The 16,881-nt window shown below is 37.0% G+C and overlaps 1 protein-coding gene across 1 annotated transcript in view; it reads left to right on the top strand.

Moving 5' to 3' along the window:
- Window positions 1–16,881, top strand: part of LOC149287531 (inactive phospholipase C-like protein 1) — a 174,914-nt gene that overhangs the window by 58,578 nt on the left and 99,455 nt on the right. Inside the window, exons 2-3 of the mRNA XM_089492690.1 lie at window positions 5,058–7,526; window positions 8,052–8,255. Of these exons, the coding sequence (XP_089348816.1) occupies window positions 5,058–7,526; window positions 8,052–8,255 (2,673 nt within the window). The remainder of the gene's footprint in view (window positions 1–5,057; window positions 7,527–8,051; window positions 8,256–16,881) is intronic.

Raw genomic sequence — 16,881 nt, 5'->3', positions numbered from 1 at the left:
CTGGAGACGTTTATAAACAGCCTTTCTGAAATGATATTGGATATCGGACAGACTGCTTCTCAATACAAAAATACAATTATTAAAGAACTAATTGCTGGTCTACATGGCAGTGTAAAAACAGAAGGATACAAAATGGCAGCATAAGATTGCAAGTTCACACTTTATATAGCCAGGGCCTGGGGCGAATTTTAAAATGCCGCCCCCCCCCCCTTATCTACCCTTCCTCTCCCTCCGTCCCTGTCGCCCCCCCATCATCTACCCTTCCTCTCCCTCCCTATTATCTACCCTTACCCCCCCCCCCTTGTACTTGCCTTTCAGCAGTCCTGCGGCGAGTCTCCCTGTTCGGTCTCGGTGCCGGCTTGTAATGCTGAGCGCCGGAAATTAGTTAATCTTCCGGCACTCAGCATTACAAGCCGGCACCGAGACTGAACAGGGAGACTCGCCGCAGAGGAGAGAGAGAGGGGTGCCGGGCCGGTACTGACCACTCGGCGCCCCTTTCTCTTTCACTTTGGGGGAAAAAAAAAAGTGCCGCCTGGAGTGGTTGCCCCACTCGTCTGCATTGTCGGGCCGGCCCTGTATATAGCATATATTTGCCTCACAAAGAGGGTCATAGGTAGTGAAGCACTTGCTTTTCCTTCTAGATAGAAGTGTTTTTACCTATGTACTATGGTATATTCAGAGGTCTCCAGCTGCCAAAAGCTACTTGTATATTCTGTAAATTATACTGGATTGATACGACAAACAAACATGGGAGAGATTATACTATGTAACTATCATCTGCAAGTAAACATGGATTGATTTGAGAATAACTGTGCCCAGAAACAAACGGATTCATAGTGGGTCAGGTTAGTGACTATAAATGGATTAGTAGGCTTGGACGAATTTCTACTGGTCCTTTGACATTGAAGGCTTACTATTCTCACTGGATAAAAGAAAAAAAAGAGAAAGTAGGCTTTGGATAGCCCCTAATGGGACAGTGGTGGTTCAACCTCTCAACCTCATTTGAGTGTTAATAAAGGATCAGCGATTATTCGCTTTTTCTGTGAATAGTGTACCCATGTATACTATATTGTTTTTTCAAGGAGAGATAGAGCTTTCTTTTGATACCATAGTTAGATGATTAGCAGAAAATTTAGAATGAGAAATTTAGTAAAAACTAGCGAAAATTTGAAAAAAAACACCTAATTTTTTATAAATTTTCCCTCTGAATCCTCACAAAATTAGGTAAAGTGATGGAAAATCCCCTCCAAGTTTATTACTGTATTTGCGCAGACCTTCCCCGACAGCCGGAAGGTGTATGCGCGATGGACGCAGACGACCCCCGCTGCTAAACGCACTTCCTTCCGGCTGCAGTAGATGTCTACCCGCTGCCCGGACAACACACCGGGGAGTCAGAAGCACCGGTAAGTTGGGGGGGGGGGTGATATGGGGGGCATAAGGCATTTCTGTAGGCAGAGTGCTCTATGAAATCCCTTTTAACCCCCTTAATGCTACTCTGCCTCCAGATATGCCTATTAACCCTATATACGCCACTCTGCCTCCTGAAATGCCTCCCTATATGCCACTCTGTCCCATAATATGCCTTTTAACCCCCTAAATACCAGAGTGGCATATAAGGGGTATAAGGCATTTCTAGAGGCAGGGTGGCACATAGGGGGTCAAAAGGCATATCATGGGGCACAGTGGCATTTAGAGGGTTAAAAGGCATATCATGGGGCACAGTGGCATTTAGAGGGTTAAAAGGCATATCATGGGGCAGAGTGGCATATATGGGTCTAAGGCATTTCTGGGGCACAGTGGCAAGCCTGGGGGCAAATGTGCATAACTGGGGGGGCAGGTTGGAAAATAAAAGGAAATAAAAACAAAAAAAAATATTTTTTTCAATCATAGTTTACATGAAATTAACATTTACTAGTAAAACTTTTTTCCTATAGGGTCATCTTATATTCAGGCTTTTTCTTTTTTTCCTAAATTAATATTCAGATTTTGGGGGGTCGTCTTATAATCGAGCAAATACGGTAATTCAGGTGTCCAGAAAAACCTAATTTATATATATTTTCCATACTTTCCCAGCATTTATAGGGAACATACTATAAGGTGTACATTATTCATAGAATTTTTAACGGGTTTGGGGGTTGTGAATGGGGGCACGAAGGTTATATTGGGTAGATGTGGTGTTAGGGCAATGGGAAGTAAGGTTTCCCTGCAGTGCTGTGGGGGATCTGGATCTTAGTCTTGTAGTCAGACCTCTATTTGAGGTATGATTATAAGACGACCTCGAAGATAAGACATGGGATGTTTTTCAGAACACTTGCTCTGAAAAAACCTTGTCTTATAATCGAGCAAATACGGTATTACAATTTTAATATTTGACCTATAACTGACAAAATAAAAGAAAATCCTATGCATGCGAGATGTACCCAAACCCAGGACAGCTATATAAATATCGTATTTGCACGATTATAAGATGACCACGAAAATGTAAATATTAATTTAGGAAAAAAAGAGCCTGAATATAAGACTACCCTATAGGAAAAAAAAGTTTTACTAGTAAATATTAATTCACATTAATCAATTTTATCATATTTAATAAAAACTATGATTGAGAAAAATGTTTTTTTTCTTTTTATTTCCTTTTACCTGGCCCCCCCAGTTATGCACATCTGCCCCACAGCTTGCTACTCTGCCCCCGAATATGCCTTAAACACCTCTATATGCCACTCTGCCCCCCAGATATGCCTTATACCTGCCTATATGCCACTCTGACTCCCTAATAAGCCACTCTGCCCCCCAGATATGCATTATACCTGCCTATATGCCACTCTGCCTCCCTAATAAACCACTCTTCTCCCAGATATGCCTTTTAATCCCCTATTTGTCACTCTGACTCACAGATATGCCTTATACACCCGTATATGCCACTCTGCCTCCCTGATATGCCTTTTAACCCCCTATATGCCACTCTGCCTCCAGAAAACCATTGAACCCGCCCCCATGCCACTCTTAACCCCCCCAATGCCACTCTTAGCCCCCCGACTTAATAGTGTATCCCTTTACTTGTTCAGACTCCCTGGTGTCTAGTGGGACAGCCGGTGGAGGTCTGTGCGATTCAGACCTCTGCTGCTGGTGGCCAGTACTTCCGCCGGGGCTTCTGTGACTGAGCGCTGGCATTACATGACCTTCCGGTGCTCCACCATAGAAACCCCGGCGGAAGTGCCGGCAGCAGCGGAGGTTGTCTGTGCGCATCCCACAAACGTTCACCAGAGAGGAGGATCCAAGTCTCCTGCAGCGCTGCGGGGGATCTGGATCTTAGTCTTGTAATCAGACCTCTATTCGAGGTTTGATTAGAAGACGACCTCGAATATAAGACATATTTGCTCTGAAAAAACCTTGTCTTATAATCGAGCAAATACGGTATATTTTGGATTTTTATTTCTCATTTACAGTCGATGTGTACAATTTATAAAAGGTAAAACCGTGTTTTTGTACATTTTTTCACTTTTGTAATATATATTTTACAAAATATATAATTTGTGTGCGTACACTAAATGTGAACAAGGGGAATTACAGTTCACCAAGGACTTATCAGAAATGCATTTATTATTATTATCTTTTATTTATATAGCGCCAACAATCTACGCAGTGCTTAATACAACACACACATATATTGAAGGAGTATGACAAGACGAGAATTGACAGACTAAGACAAACCGATACATTAGGTGGACAGAGCCCTGCTCGCAAGTTTACAATCTTGAGGGGATGGGGTGACAAACATAAGCCACAGCCTTTGTAATGAACCAGATAACACAAGTGATAGGTGACTGCTCTTTACACTGATGGTTTAATTTCAGATTTTGCAATTCCTATTTAACCATGGTAGCCAGTTAAACCAAAGTAATTATTTCTCTTTCATCACTGGTACTTAAGGGCAATTACTTTCAAGGGATCCATGTATAAAGTGGATATAGAGGCAAAAGGTGATCATTGTTGACCTTATTTGCATGCGCCCACCCTTAATCCCTTGTGCTTGTGGCAGCACCATGAGATTTCTCATGGGAAAAACAAGCCTTCTGGCTTGTCTGGTGTCTGTAGATAAGTTTTTAATAATGCTTCTACTACTCCCTTAATTTTAAGTGGAAGGGTTTTCCATCACCTTTACCCAACATAACTTTTGTTATCGGTATCACTGGTACTTCAAAGTGTGTTTGTTTTTATTGCTTTTGTAATCCTTATTTTGTCTTACACTTTTGTGTGCAGTGTACCTTATAATCTAGTTATATGTGAAGCCTATTAAAGTATTTGCAAAATTATGTTTTTCCTAAATGTGGTTACCCTTTTAAAATAATTCATTAGAATGTATACCCATTTATACCCAAGTTTACTTTTGCTTAAATTCTCAACTCACTCTAGTTTTAATAATTCTAATAAGATGTTATTAATGTTTTATGTAGCCAGAATTTTCTTGTTTTCTAAATGTGTAACCTTACTTTTATGCTAAATCAAATTGGCAATATCCTCATGGAGTCCTGTGTTTAACCTGGCATAAATAATATAATAAATAACACTTTTTTGTAAAACCTAGGAAGTAGTAGCATAAAAAGTACAATTGAGCTGGTTTACTGACTCATTCACAAAACATTTTAATAAATATTGAACTTTAATTTCATGTAATTTGACCATTGGGAAAGTATTTATGTTGTCAGGTGTAGAGCAATGCTTTAGTTGTCCTCTATGTGGCCGTTGTCCTTATTGCTGAGCGTTTGGATATGGTATCATATCCCAGTGTTCTGCCTAGTAAGGACACATTACTCTGGGTATAGTGAACTGTGGAGACATTGTCGGCTTGGCACAATCCTTCTTCATAGTGGCAATCTGAATAAGGGCAGTCTTTCCCTGGTTATGTGGAATAGAGGTTGCTGCTATAGGCCAATGCCTAGTCAGCATAGACCACAATATGCAGCTGATTACTTTTGTGGAGTCATGTAACTCAAAGTTTTTAACTTGTTTGATGTTTTGCACACTGTATTTTACAAAATTTTATTTCTCTCCATTAGGATCCTTCTAATCAAAAACCTGGAAGAAAGAAGACAGTCTCTTTCAGTAGCATGCCATCAGAGAAGAAAATCAGCAGTGCCAGTGACTGCATCAGTTTCATGCAAGGAGGTTGTGAGTTGAAGAAAGTCCGACCAAATGGTCGCCTTTACAATCGCTTCTTTACCTTGGATACAGATTTGCAGGCTCTGCGGTGGGAGCCCTCAAAAAAAGATCCTGAAAAGGCAAAGCTAGACATTTCCGCCATTAAAGAGATAAGACTAGGGAAAAACACAGATACATTCAGGAATAATGGTTTGGCTGACCAAATATGTGAGGACAGTGCTTTTTCCATTATTCATGATGAGAACTATGAGTCTTTAGACCTGGTGGCTAATTCAGCTGATGTGGCCAATATTTGGGTTTCTGGTCTTAGATACCTAGCTTCGCACAGCAAACAACCATTGGACTTAGAAGGGGGCCAAAACAACCCAAGGTTTGCTTGGCTAAAATCGGTCTTTGAAGTTGCAGATGTGGATGGAAATGGAATCATGATTGAAGACACTGCAGTAGCATTGATAAGACAGCTCTCTCCAGCTATTAAAGAAGCAAAGGTCAGATTAAAATTTAAGGAAATCCAAAAGAACAAAGAAAAGCTTACCACTAGAGTTACCAAAGAGGAGTTTTATGAAGCTTTTAGTGATCTTTGCACAAGGCCAGAAGTATATTTTTTACTTGTGCAGATTTCAAAAAACAAAGAATATTTGGATGCAAACGATATAATGTTATTTTTGGAATCCGAACAAGGTATGACTCAGGTGACAGAAGACATGTGTGTCGATACCATCCAGAAATATGAACTGTCTCAGGAAGGACGTTTAAAGGCTTTCCTCACCATTGATGGTTTTACACAGTATCTGCTCTCACATGAGTGTGATATATTTGATCCTGTTCACAAGAAGGTCTGCCAGGACATGACACAGCCTCTATCACACTACTACATCAACTCTTCTCATAACACATACTTAATAGAAGATCAATTCAGAGGCCCTGCAGATGTTAATGGATATGTGAGGGCACTTAAAATGGCTTGTAGAAGCATAGAGCTGGATGTAAGTGATGGAGCAGACAACGAGCCAATAATTTGCAACCGTAACAGCATGACATCACAACTCACCTTTAGGAATGTGATAGAAGTTGTCAATAAATATGCCTTTGTCTCATCTGAGTTTCCTCTTATTCTTTGCATTGAAAACCATTGTTCTGTGCAACAACAAAAGGTGATGGTACAACACATGAAGAAGATCTTTGGAAGCAAATTATACACAGACACTGTTTCTCCAACAGATTCTTACCTTCCGTCTCCAGAAAAACTAAGAAGGAAAATTATTGTTAAAGGTAAGAAGCTACCATCTGAAAAAGTCCTTGCGGAGGGTGAGGTAACAGAAGAGGACGAGGAAGCTGAGATGTCTCGTCGAATGGCAGATGACTACTTTGTAGAGCAGAGAATGATCACACTTTGTAAAGAACTGTCAGACTTGGTATCAATTTGCAAATCTGTGCAATACAGAGACTTTGACTTTTCTAGGAAAACCCACATTTATGGTGAGGTTTGCTCTTTTAGCGAGAGCCAGGCAAGCCGTATTGCTAATGAGTATCCAGAAGACTTTGTGAACTACAATAAAAAATTTATTTCAAGGGTTTATCCAAGTCCAATGAGAATAGATTCTAGTAACATGAATCCACAAGGCTTTTGGAATTGTGGTTGCCAGATTGTAGCAATGAACTATCAGACACCAGGGCCAATGATGGATCTCAATATTGGTTGGTTCATGCAGAATGGAGGATGTGGTTATGTGCTTCGACCATCAGTTATGCGGGATGAGGTATCTTATTTCAGTGCCAACACCAAAGGTGTTGTGCCTGGTGTGTCCCCTCAGATACTTCACATAAAGATTATCAGTGGACAGAACTTTCCAAAACCCAAAGGTGCTTGTGCAAAGGGGGATGTAATCGATCCTTATGTTTGTGTAGAGATTCATGGCATCCCAGCTGACTGCGCAGAGCAAAGAACTAAAACAGTGCAGCAAAATGGGGACAATCCCATTTTTGATGAGAGTTTTGAGTTCCAAATTAATCTACCAGAGTTGGCAATGGTTCGCTTCATGGTTCTTGATGATGACTACATCGGAGATGAATTTATTGGTCAATATACAATACCTATTGAATGCTTGCAGCCAGGATATCGACATGTGCCACTGTACACATTTGTTGGAGATACAATGGATTATGCTAAACTCTTTGTTCATGTTGCAATCACCAACCGAGGTGGAGGAGGAAAAACACAGAAACGAGGCTTGTCTGCTAGGATAGGGAAGAAGGCCAGAGAATATACAATGTTGAGGAATACTGGCCTTAAAATGGTAGATGACATCTTTAAACTTGCTGCCCATCCTCTACGGGAAGCCACTGATATCAGAGAAAACTTGCAGGTATTTATTTAGCTTTTAGATTTAATTAAATAACAAGTAAAATAGCTGGAATTCTCTCACTTCTCCTCAATTATTCTTCTCTTTTTACACTCTTTTGGTCCCTTTGTCATGCTCTTGTCTTTTTCTATGTGCATTTTACCCCACCTTCATATATGTAATCTTCTTTGGCTCATAAAGTTATCTATTACTAAAAATTACACAATGATAAATAAAGTTCAGGATTTTAAGTTAAAATAACTTCAGATTTGTCTATTTCAACTGGAATTAATGAATTATTGAAATGTATTATTTGAATGTTTGTTAGCAATAAATAAACTTTATAATAAATTAATTAGAATTTATTGGAGGCTATATAAATTGAGTTCTGAGTTCCACCGTGTGTGCATGTTCACTCTAAGAGGTGCCTTTTATCAGAAGGTACCTTATAGTTTATGCCATTTGAAGTGTATTACAATACTGCTTGGGAAATTAATACTAAGGTCCTCCTACATTTTATATTAAATATTTGTTTTGTATTATTTGCAGAATGCTCTAATTTCCTTAAAGGAACTCTGTGGACTACCAACTAGCTCAAGTCTTAAGCAATGCATGTTGTCATTTGCTTCGCGTCTTGTGAATAGTGACAACACTCCCTCAGTCTCCTTTATTTTGAAAGATTCCTATCCATATTTAGAGCCTCGAGGGACAATTCCAGATGTCCAGAAAAAACTTCTCTCTGTCTATGACATGGTAGGGTCATCTCAATTGATATTTTGTTTTACAGACAGTTGTGCTAGCAAGTCAATTTCTTCCAGTTTTAAGTATATGGCCTAGTATATGACAGATCTTTTTTTACATGAAAGTCTTATATTCATTGAATATCAGCTTTAACCCCTTCGTGACAAAGGCTGATTTTACTTTTTGTACCCTTTGGGACAATGGCCGTTTTAACATTTCTGCGCTGCTCATGTTTAGCTGTAATTTTCTTCTTTTCTGTTTACTGAACCCACACAAGTTATATATTGTTTTTTTCAGGACAAGAAGGGCTTTCTTTAGATGGCATTGTTTTGATTGTATCATATTATTTACTATTAAAAAAGTATAAAATATGGTGGCAAATTTAGAAAAAAAATTACTTTTTCTACCTTTTAGTTGAAAAATCTTTTACTCATCTATAAAAGGTAATGAAAAAACCTGCTAAATAGATTCTACTATTTGTCCTGAGTTGATAAATACCCAATGTTTTTATGTTTTTTTGCTTTTTTCTACACGTTATGGGGCAATAAGTACAGGTAGCGTTTTGCTATTTCAAAGCCATTTTTTCCAAATCTGGTAATTCTTCCCCCCATGTGCCATTTCGGGTATCTTTGAAGCTGGCCAATGCAATTTACCCCATCAAATCATATATTTTTGAAAACTAGACATTTTTTATTTTTTTATTATTAGATATCCAAAATTAATTACAAAATAACAAATACAACATACAATATATCGATTAGCCTTAGAAAATTAATATATAAAACATAATTTTTATCCACAAAACTTAAAGCATAGACATCCATGCTCCGGTTTTCCAATCTAAGACCAATATATACACACATTCATTCCCCATTCATCCTCTGGAACTATATAATATATAAATGGTTACCTATATCTATGTTTCTTTCATCTTTCAGAAGGGAGTTGGCCTAACCAAGGTTCCCACACTCGAATTGTGTCGATGTATCTGATTTATTATATATTCCCTGTGTATACCCTCTTGTTGTCTCCACTTTCTAGCTATGGCTATTTTCATAGCTAATAGGCATTGTAAGACTAATGCTCTCTTGTAAGGGGAAATGGTATTAAGATTTAAATGTAATAATGCGATTTCCGGGGACGGAGAAATAATATTTATAAGGTTGGAAATAATAATAAATAGTTCATTCCAAGAATTTCTAATCATAGGGCAATCCCACCATATATGATTGTAAGTACATCGACGTTGCATCTCCAACAAGTGGATGTATTTACTGGTTTAAATTTTGCTAATTTAGCGGGGACTAAGTACCATTTCAACATGATTTTATAATGTAATTCAACCATGTTTAAACAATGAGTAATTTTTTTAATTTCCACCATACTATTAATCCACGACTTTCTCTCTATATGAGTATTTAATTCCTTTTGCCATGAGTCTATGGCTTTTATCCTAATAGTGGGTTCAATTCTCTCCAATAAATTATACCATTTCCCCATGCTATTCCTAATAACTTTTGTTGTAAACATTTCATTTATCTCATTTCTTATATCTGAGTCCCCATTCCTATACAAGTGTAGGTTCAAGTAATGTTTAATCCTCAGGACATTAAAGAATTCTAAAGATTTAAATTTGAATTCTCCTGAGAGCTGATTAAAAGATTTTATTTTCCCGTTCAGGATGATATCTACTATCCTACAATTAGTGTAGTTCTCCCAATGACAAAGGCTTAATTGAGAGATATTCTTCTGTAAAATTCTTAGGGGGGCTGATGTAAATATAATATCATTCATTTTAACTCGTCTCTTAAATGCTATCTAATACTCTATGCAGCTTTTAATAGAGATAGGCCACCCATTTTTAATGTTTCCAGTTTATTATGGTGCATCCACAACATATATTCTAAGTTAGAGGTACCGATACGTTCTTGTTCTATATAATACCAATCTTCCTTCTTACTTTGAGTATACTGTAGCTTTATAATATGTGATAACATACTAGTTTGGGCATATCTACCTAAGTAAGGCATATTTAAGCCACCCTTATATTTATTAGCAAACACTATGTTCCTTGATATACGTGGTTTCGTGTCTGCCCATAATTCTATATATTTTTTTGGAATAACCTAATCCAATTTATAGGAAGCTGGATTGATATCATTCTTAATAAATAGAGCCACTTAGGGATAATATAAGCTCTTACTATATTCATTCTACCCATCCATGAGACAAATAGTCCTTTCCATTCTCTAGTTTGCCTACACAGACTATCCCGTAGTCTTGAATAATTGACCTCAATAATTTGATTAATCTTAAATGGGATAACAATCCCTAAGTAGTCTATTTTGTTATCTTCCCAGATGAAATCATAGTTCTCTTTCATATTACATTTTACCTCCTCAGAGGTAGCTATCAACACAGCTTGTGTTTTATTAATATTCAGTTTGTAATTCGAGAGTTTACTATAATTTAAAACCTCTTCCATCACTGAAGCAAGGGAGTTTTCTGGGTCATATAATGACAGCAGGACATCATCAGCATATAAACTGATTTTGCTTTCTAGATCACCAATCTTAATTCCTTTGATATTAATGTTATTTCTTATTCTAGAAGCTAGTGGTTCCATAGTTAAAACATATAATAAGAGTGACAAGGGACACCCTTGTCTAGTGCCATTGGAGATCCCGAACCTATCCAATCATATCACTTGTCCTATAACTCTAGCGAAAGGCTTGGTGTAGAGTGACATAACTGCTTTAATAAATTTTTCTTCTAAACCAAAGTTCCGTAATACTTCCTCCAAAAACATCCAGTCCACTCTATCAAACGCCTTTTCGGCGTCCAAGGCCAAGAATAGTGAGGAGAGTTTATATGTTGAAACATATTCCACTAAATTTATAATTTTCCGTACATTATCATTAGATTGGTGCCCTTTAACGAAACCAGTTTGATCCTTATAAATTAAAGAAGGGCAAACAAGTTTTAATCTTTCAGCTAATATAGATGAATATATCTTAGCATCAATATTTAGTAAAGAAATAGGTCTATAATTAGATATGTTTGTATTGTCCTTCCCTGGTTCAGGAATAGGAATTATAGTGGCGTCTAACATGCCGTTTGGGAAGACCCCCCAGCCTCTAATTTCATTAAAAGTATTAGTTATATGTAAAGACAAGTGTTTCATTAATTTTTTATAAAATAAAGCTGTAAAGTCATCCGGGCCAGGGGCCTTATTTAATTTTAGTGCCTTAATCGCAATACATACTTCTTCCACTCTAAATGGTGTATCTAATAGGGTAGCTATTTCTTCTGAAACCCTAGGAAGTTTAGAAGCTTTTAGATAATTTTTAATTTGATCTCTATCTCGGGTTTGTCCTGAAATATTATAAAGTTTATGATAGAACTCTTCGAATGCCTTGCCTATACCTGCTGGGCTATAAAGTTGACTTTCCCCATCTATTATTTTATATATCCTTGATTTTAAATTGCGCTTTTTCAGTTGGTTAGTGAGCATTTTTTCTGCTCCGTTACCCATATAATAACATTTTCGTTTCATCTTCAGTATGTTGTTATTTGCCATGATGATAGATTGTTCTTCTAATTCTTTTTTTATTTGGATCATCCTATCTATAGAAGCCTCATCTGGTGACTTGATACAGTCCTTTTTCAGATTGCTTAGCATAATGTATAGGTCGGCCATCTTCTTCCGTCCTTTTTTTCTATTGTGGGCCTCTTTCTTAATTAGGTACCCCCTCATAACACACTTATATGCTCCCCATACACTTCTCAAATTAATATCTTCACTTAAATTTTCTTGAAAGAATTGTAATGTATGCGTGGATAGTTCTACCATGTCTTTGCTTGACAAAATAGACTCATCTAGTTTCCAAGTACATTCTCCTTTATTATACTTTATATTCAATTCAAGGCATACCGGGTCATGGTCAGACCATGCAGTGTTACCAATCTTAATCCTTTTACAATCCTTTATAGAATCAGCTTGGGTCAATATCATAAGAATTCTAGAAAATGATTGATGTCTATGTGAAAAAAACGTATAGTCTCTATCTGATGGTCTAATAGTTCTCCATATATCGTATAGGCCAAACTTTCCCATTACATCTCGGAAAGTTCTAGATATGGTGCTCTGACTATAATCGCTTCTAGCTAAGTTGTTACTTTTTCTATTCTACTCTGGATCGATCACGCAATTAAAATCCTCCATACATAGAAAGGTTCCCTGTATAAAGTTCTGTATCTTTTGTATGGTAGAATTTAAGAAATGGATTTGTCCAGAGTTTGGGACATATAAATTTAAAATTGAGAACAATCTATCATCAAGTTTGCAAACCACAAAATTATATCTACCAATTAGGTCACTCTGCTTAAATATCACTTCCACCTTAAACTTATTTGACATTAATATTGCTACTCCTCGTTTTTTCTTTTTAACCAGGGATGAGTGTTCTGTCACCGAGTATCTTTTACTGTTTAACCTAAAAATATCAACAGCCCTCATATGAGTTTCTTGAATGCCGCAGACATCTATATGTTCTCTAAACAGATATTCATTTAGCAAGAAACGCTTCTGGGGGGAATTAAGCCCTTGTACATTCAAAGTAATCATTTTAATTAAATCAACCATTATTTAAATATAGTAAATTAGTTGTAGTTATATAGTTCCATCGATCCTCCTCATACTCACACTCACATTCATACCCAGATAACCAATCTCCGTCAATGGAGAAAAAATCCCTATAACTGTGCAGCATAGTTAAATAAAAAAGTGAGGAACAATCACCGGCGGTTTCTCATTTTATATTAAGGGAGAAAAAATAAATAAAAAAATTATATGAATAAGTCAATAAAATGTAATGCAACTTGTCTCCAATTCTTAATTGTTCATACCCTATACCTCTATGTGTTTTATTATATAAATCCGTGTACTTATGTTATTATTTAATTTCTTATCTATTACTGAAGCCCTTAATATATTTGAGTAAAGTCAGTGCATACTATCAGAAATAAATAAATATGTAAATCTTTACCTCTTAACACCAGCTATTAATATAGTCATACATAGTGCCTCTATTGTGTGATATTCTTAAAATAGATCAATCTATTGTATATTATTGATTCATTTCTTACCTACTACAAAAAACAGAACATATGTGCAGCTCTCTATCTCTTGTCACCAACTTCTAATATAATCCTACTTTATAACCCTGTGTTTAATATTCCGAATTCAGTGAACTTCTTGTATTAATAAATCATTCCTTACCTGCTACCAGGTCTTTTAATGTGTTTAAATAAAATAAGTGTATAATATATAACATTAGTAAATATATTCTTATTGCCTCTTATCAGCAACCAATAGATATAGTCATACAATATATATCTGTGTATAGTTTATTTGACTCAATGTGAAGGTCATATTATTAAGACATTACCACCCTATTACCAATCCTTTGAAAAATTTAAGAAAAAAATAAATAAAAATATTCTCCTATTTCCATCTCAAAATTCAGTTTTAAGTCTTATTTAGGCGCTCTATATTTTCATTTACCCATTTTCGGGCAGAATCTACCGTATTCAAACTAATCGGTTGTTTCCCTACCCAAACAATCAATTTAGCTGGGAATCCCCAGGTATATCTAATATGTCGAGCCCTTAAAGCTACAGTCACTTCATTAAATTCTTTTCTTTTCTGTTTAGTGTCTATGGATAGATCTTGAAAAAACTGTAAGTTCTTAAACTTTCCATCTTTTTGCGTAAAGTCTCTTGATGCGGTTAGGATCTTTTGACGTATATAGAAAGTAGAAAAACGAATTAACACGTCTCTAGGTTTAGAGTCCTCAATATTCTTAGGCTTTGTAGTTCTGTGCACTCGTTCTATAATGTCTTCCTTATTCGCATCTTGGATGCCCATTTTATTAAATAATTCGACTAGATATTGTCTTATGGCACTTGGTTCTACTTCTTCTGGGATACCGCGGATTCTTAGATTTTTCCTTCGATTCCTATCTTCGGCATCTACCAATCTTGCTTCAAGAGCTATAATCTTGTTTCTCAATTGTGTAGTTTCTTCTTTTGTGGCTTTTAATTCATATTCCAAATGCTCATTCTTTTCCTCATTGGATTTCACTCGTGCTCCTGTTTTCAGTAGCTCCTCCTGCCATTCTGCGTGCAATTTCACTATTTCGGCTTTAAAAAGAGTAAGCTGAGTTTCCATGCATTGTTGTAGATATTCTTGTGTGATCAAGTGAAGGAGTTCTTGTATTAGGTCTGAGAGAATATCTTTCTGAAGAATCCAAATTAGTATCAAGAGAGGAAAGAGAGGCATTGCTTGGATCTTCAATTTTTCAAGGCCCTGAGGTTAAAAGATTGATGTAATTTTTTTCTCTTTTTTAGGATCCATGACTCTTTTTTCTCTTTTTTTAGTCTTAATTTCTTCTTTTTTTGTAGCTATGATGTTCTCCGTTCTACTTTATATCTCTATTGATAGCTTCTTCCTACAATTACTTATAACATTGTGGTTTTACATATAATACGCTGTGCATATATATTTAAAATCATATACTGTGATTCCAACCTAGATCTAATTAGACCCCGACTTCTCAGCAGGAAATACTGTTCTAGGTTTATATAAGCACCAGGTAAGCAAGTAATCCCTGGATATTCAGTTATAAGCTGATTGAATAATGTAGTCACCCTCAATAACTATTCATTTAATCAACTTAGCTCTTGTAGGGATCCATTATCATTTCCATAAGGTTTATATAATTATGGTGTTGTTTCTTTGTCTATCTTTCAAAATATATGATTCAAATAAAAGCTATCAATACTGATAAGTCTCTCTCGAATGAGGAATTTATTTCTTTTCTTCAGAGTCACTTTGTAGCTTTATATTAAGGATAGGAGACTTCACCAAAACCGCATAGTATATAGAAAATATGATATTAACAGTTCATAGCTTTACATACCATAGTTCATTTCAAAGTATAGTGAGTATTTAATAATGATATAATATATGAGCATAGGAATATGAATTAAGCCTGTTACTCACTCATTGTTCGTAAGGGACGTGTTTAGAACTCTTCTTAGAACCGGTAGCTGGGTAAATCACTAGCCGGAGAGCTTGCTTCGTAGCTGCATAGCTACACTACTTTGTGGCTTCCTGTCTTCACCGCACGGGATCTACAGCACATTAATATCGGCGGTACAGCCTGCTCGTGACGGGAGTCTGCGGGACCGGCTGCCCGCGAGACCAGCCGCTCTTTTACAGACTCCACAGCCTTCAGACACCGGACCGCCACGCGAGCGCTCTTACGACGGCCCAGATATCCCGATCACGGGTATGTAGAGACGGAGCGTCCGTTACCCGCCAGTGTGTTCCTCAAGCGCTTCTCCCCAGCGCGTCTCACGTCATCACGCCGACGTGCCCATAACGGATCAAAAACTAGACACCCCAGGGTATTTCAAATGCTAGTATTTTAACTCTTTCCATACACCATATCTACCACCAGTCTTTGTCAAACTTTGTGGTAGTCATTTTTTTGCATTTGTTTTTTCACACGCATTTTACTTCAGGTATGAATAAACAGGTTCTGGTATATGTCATTGTCATAAAACACCCCAATATTTGTTCAGCAACATCTCCCGAGTACAGCGATACCTCACATGAATGATGTTGGCTGGTTGTTTGGGGGCAAAAGGGCCACATTTGGGGCATGCGCATTTTCAATGTTGAACTTTGGCGTTTGGCGATCAACTGCCCATGCCCTATTTGGTACATCTTTGAGCCGGGCCATTTCAGTGTGCCCAATAAAACCAACTAGACACCCCAGGGTATTTTAAATGCTGGTATTTTAACTCTTTGCATGCACACATTTTACCACCAGCATTTTTTCAAAGTTGCAGTAGTATTTTTTTGTGTGTATTTTTCCTCCACACACTTACTTTATGTATGAATTTACAGCTCCTGGTATATGCAGCTGTCACACAACACCCCAATATGAGTACAGCGATACCCCACATGCATGGGTTTGTCATTTTTGGGGGGAACTAAAAGGCCACATTTGGGACGTGTGCATTTTTTTAATTGGAAATTAGATGTGTGGCCATCCTTCCCCCCCGTGTTAATTGGGACATTGTTGAACCCGACCAATCCAATTTACCCCATCAGATCATACATTTTTTTAAAGTAGACACCCCATGGGCATTTAATATGCCAGTATTTTAACTCTTTCCATGCGAGAATTGGTTTTGACTCTTTCCATGCGAGCTAATGTGCTAATTTTAGGACTTGCTCACAAAAATATATTTTTTATATATATATATATATATATTTTTTTTTTTTTTTTTTTTTGCCTTTTTTAAAAAAAAAATGTTTACATTTTTTTCAACTTGAAGGTTCCCCTGATAGTGATATCAGTGGGAAATTATTTTCCGCAAATCGACTTTCAGTCCTGGAATGAGAATAAAGGAGGTCTAACTAGACTTCTCAAATCTCTTCTGATTATCTGAGAGTTCATAAACCTCGCCAGATAGGCTGGGCCCCCGGCTTCACGCCAAGCTCAGTATAAGTTGTTGCCAGCACCAGGTATGTGTTTATGTGACTGTGTTTGTCTGTTTGCTC

Source organism: Sceloporus occidentalis, unplaced genomic scaffold, assembly GCF_023333645.1.
Source record: "Sceloporus occidentalis isolate IW3139 unplaced genomic scaffold, rSceOcc1.0.p SCAF_59, whole genome shotgun sequence".
NCBI classification, from domain to species: Eukaryota; Metazoa; Chordata; class Lepidosauria; order Squamata; family Phrynosomatidae; genus Sceloporus; species Sceloporus occidentalis.
This window is presented reverse-complemented; position numbering and strand designations above follow the sequence as displayed.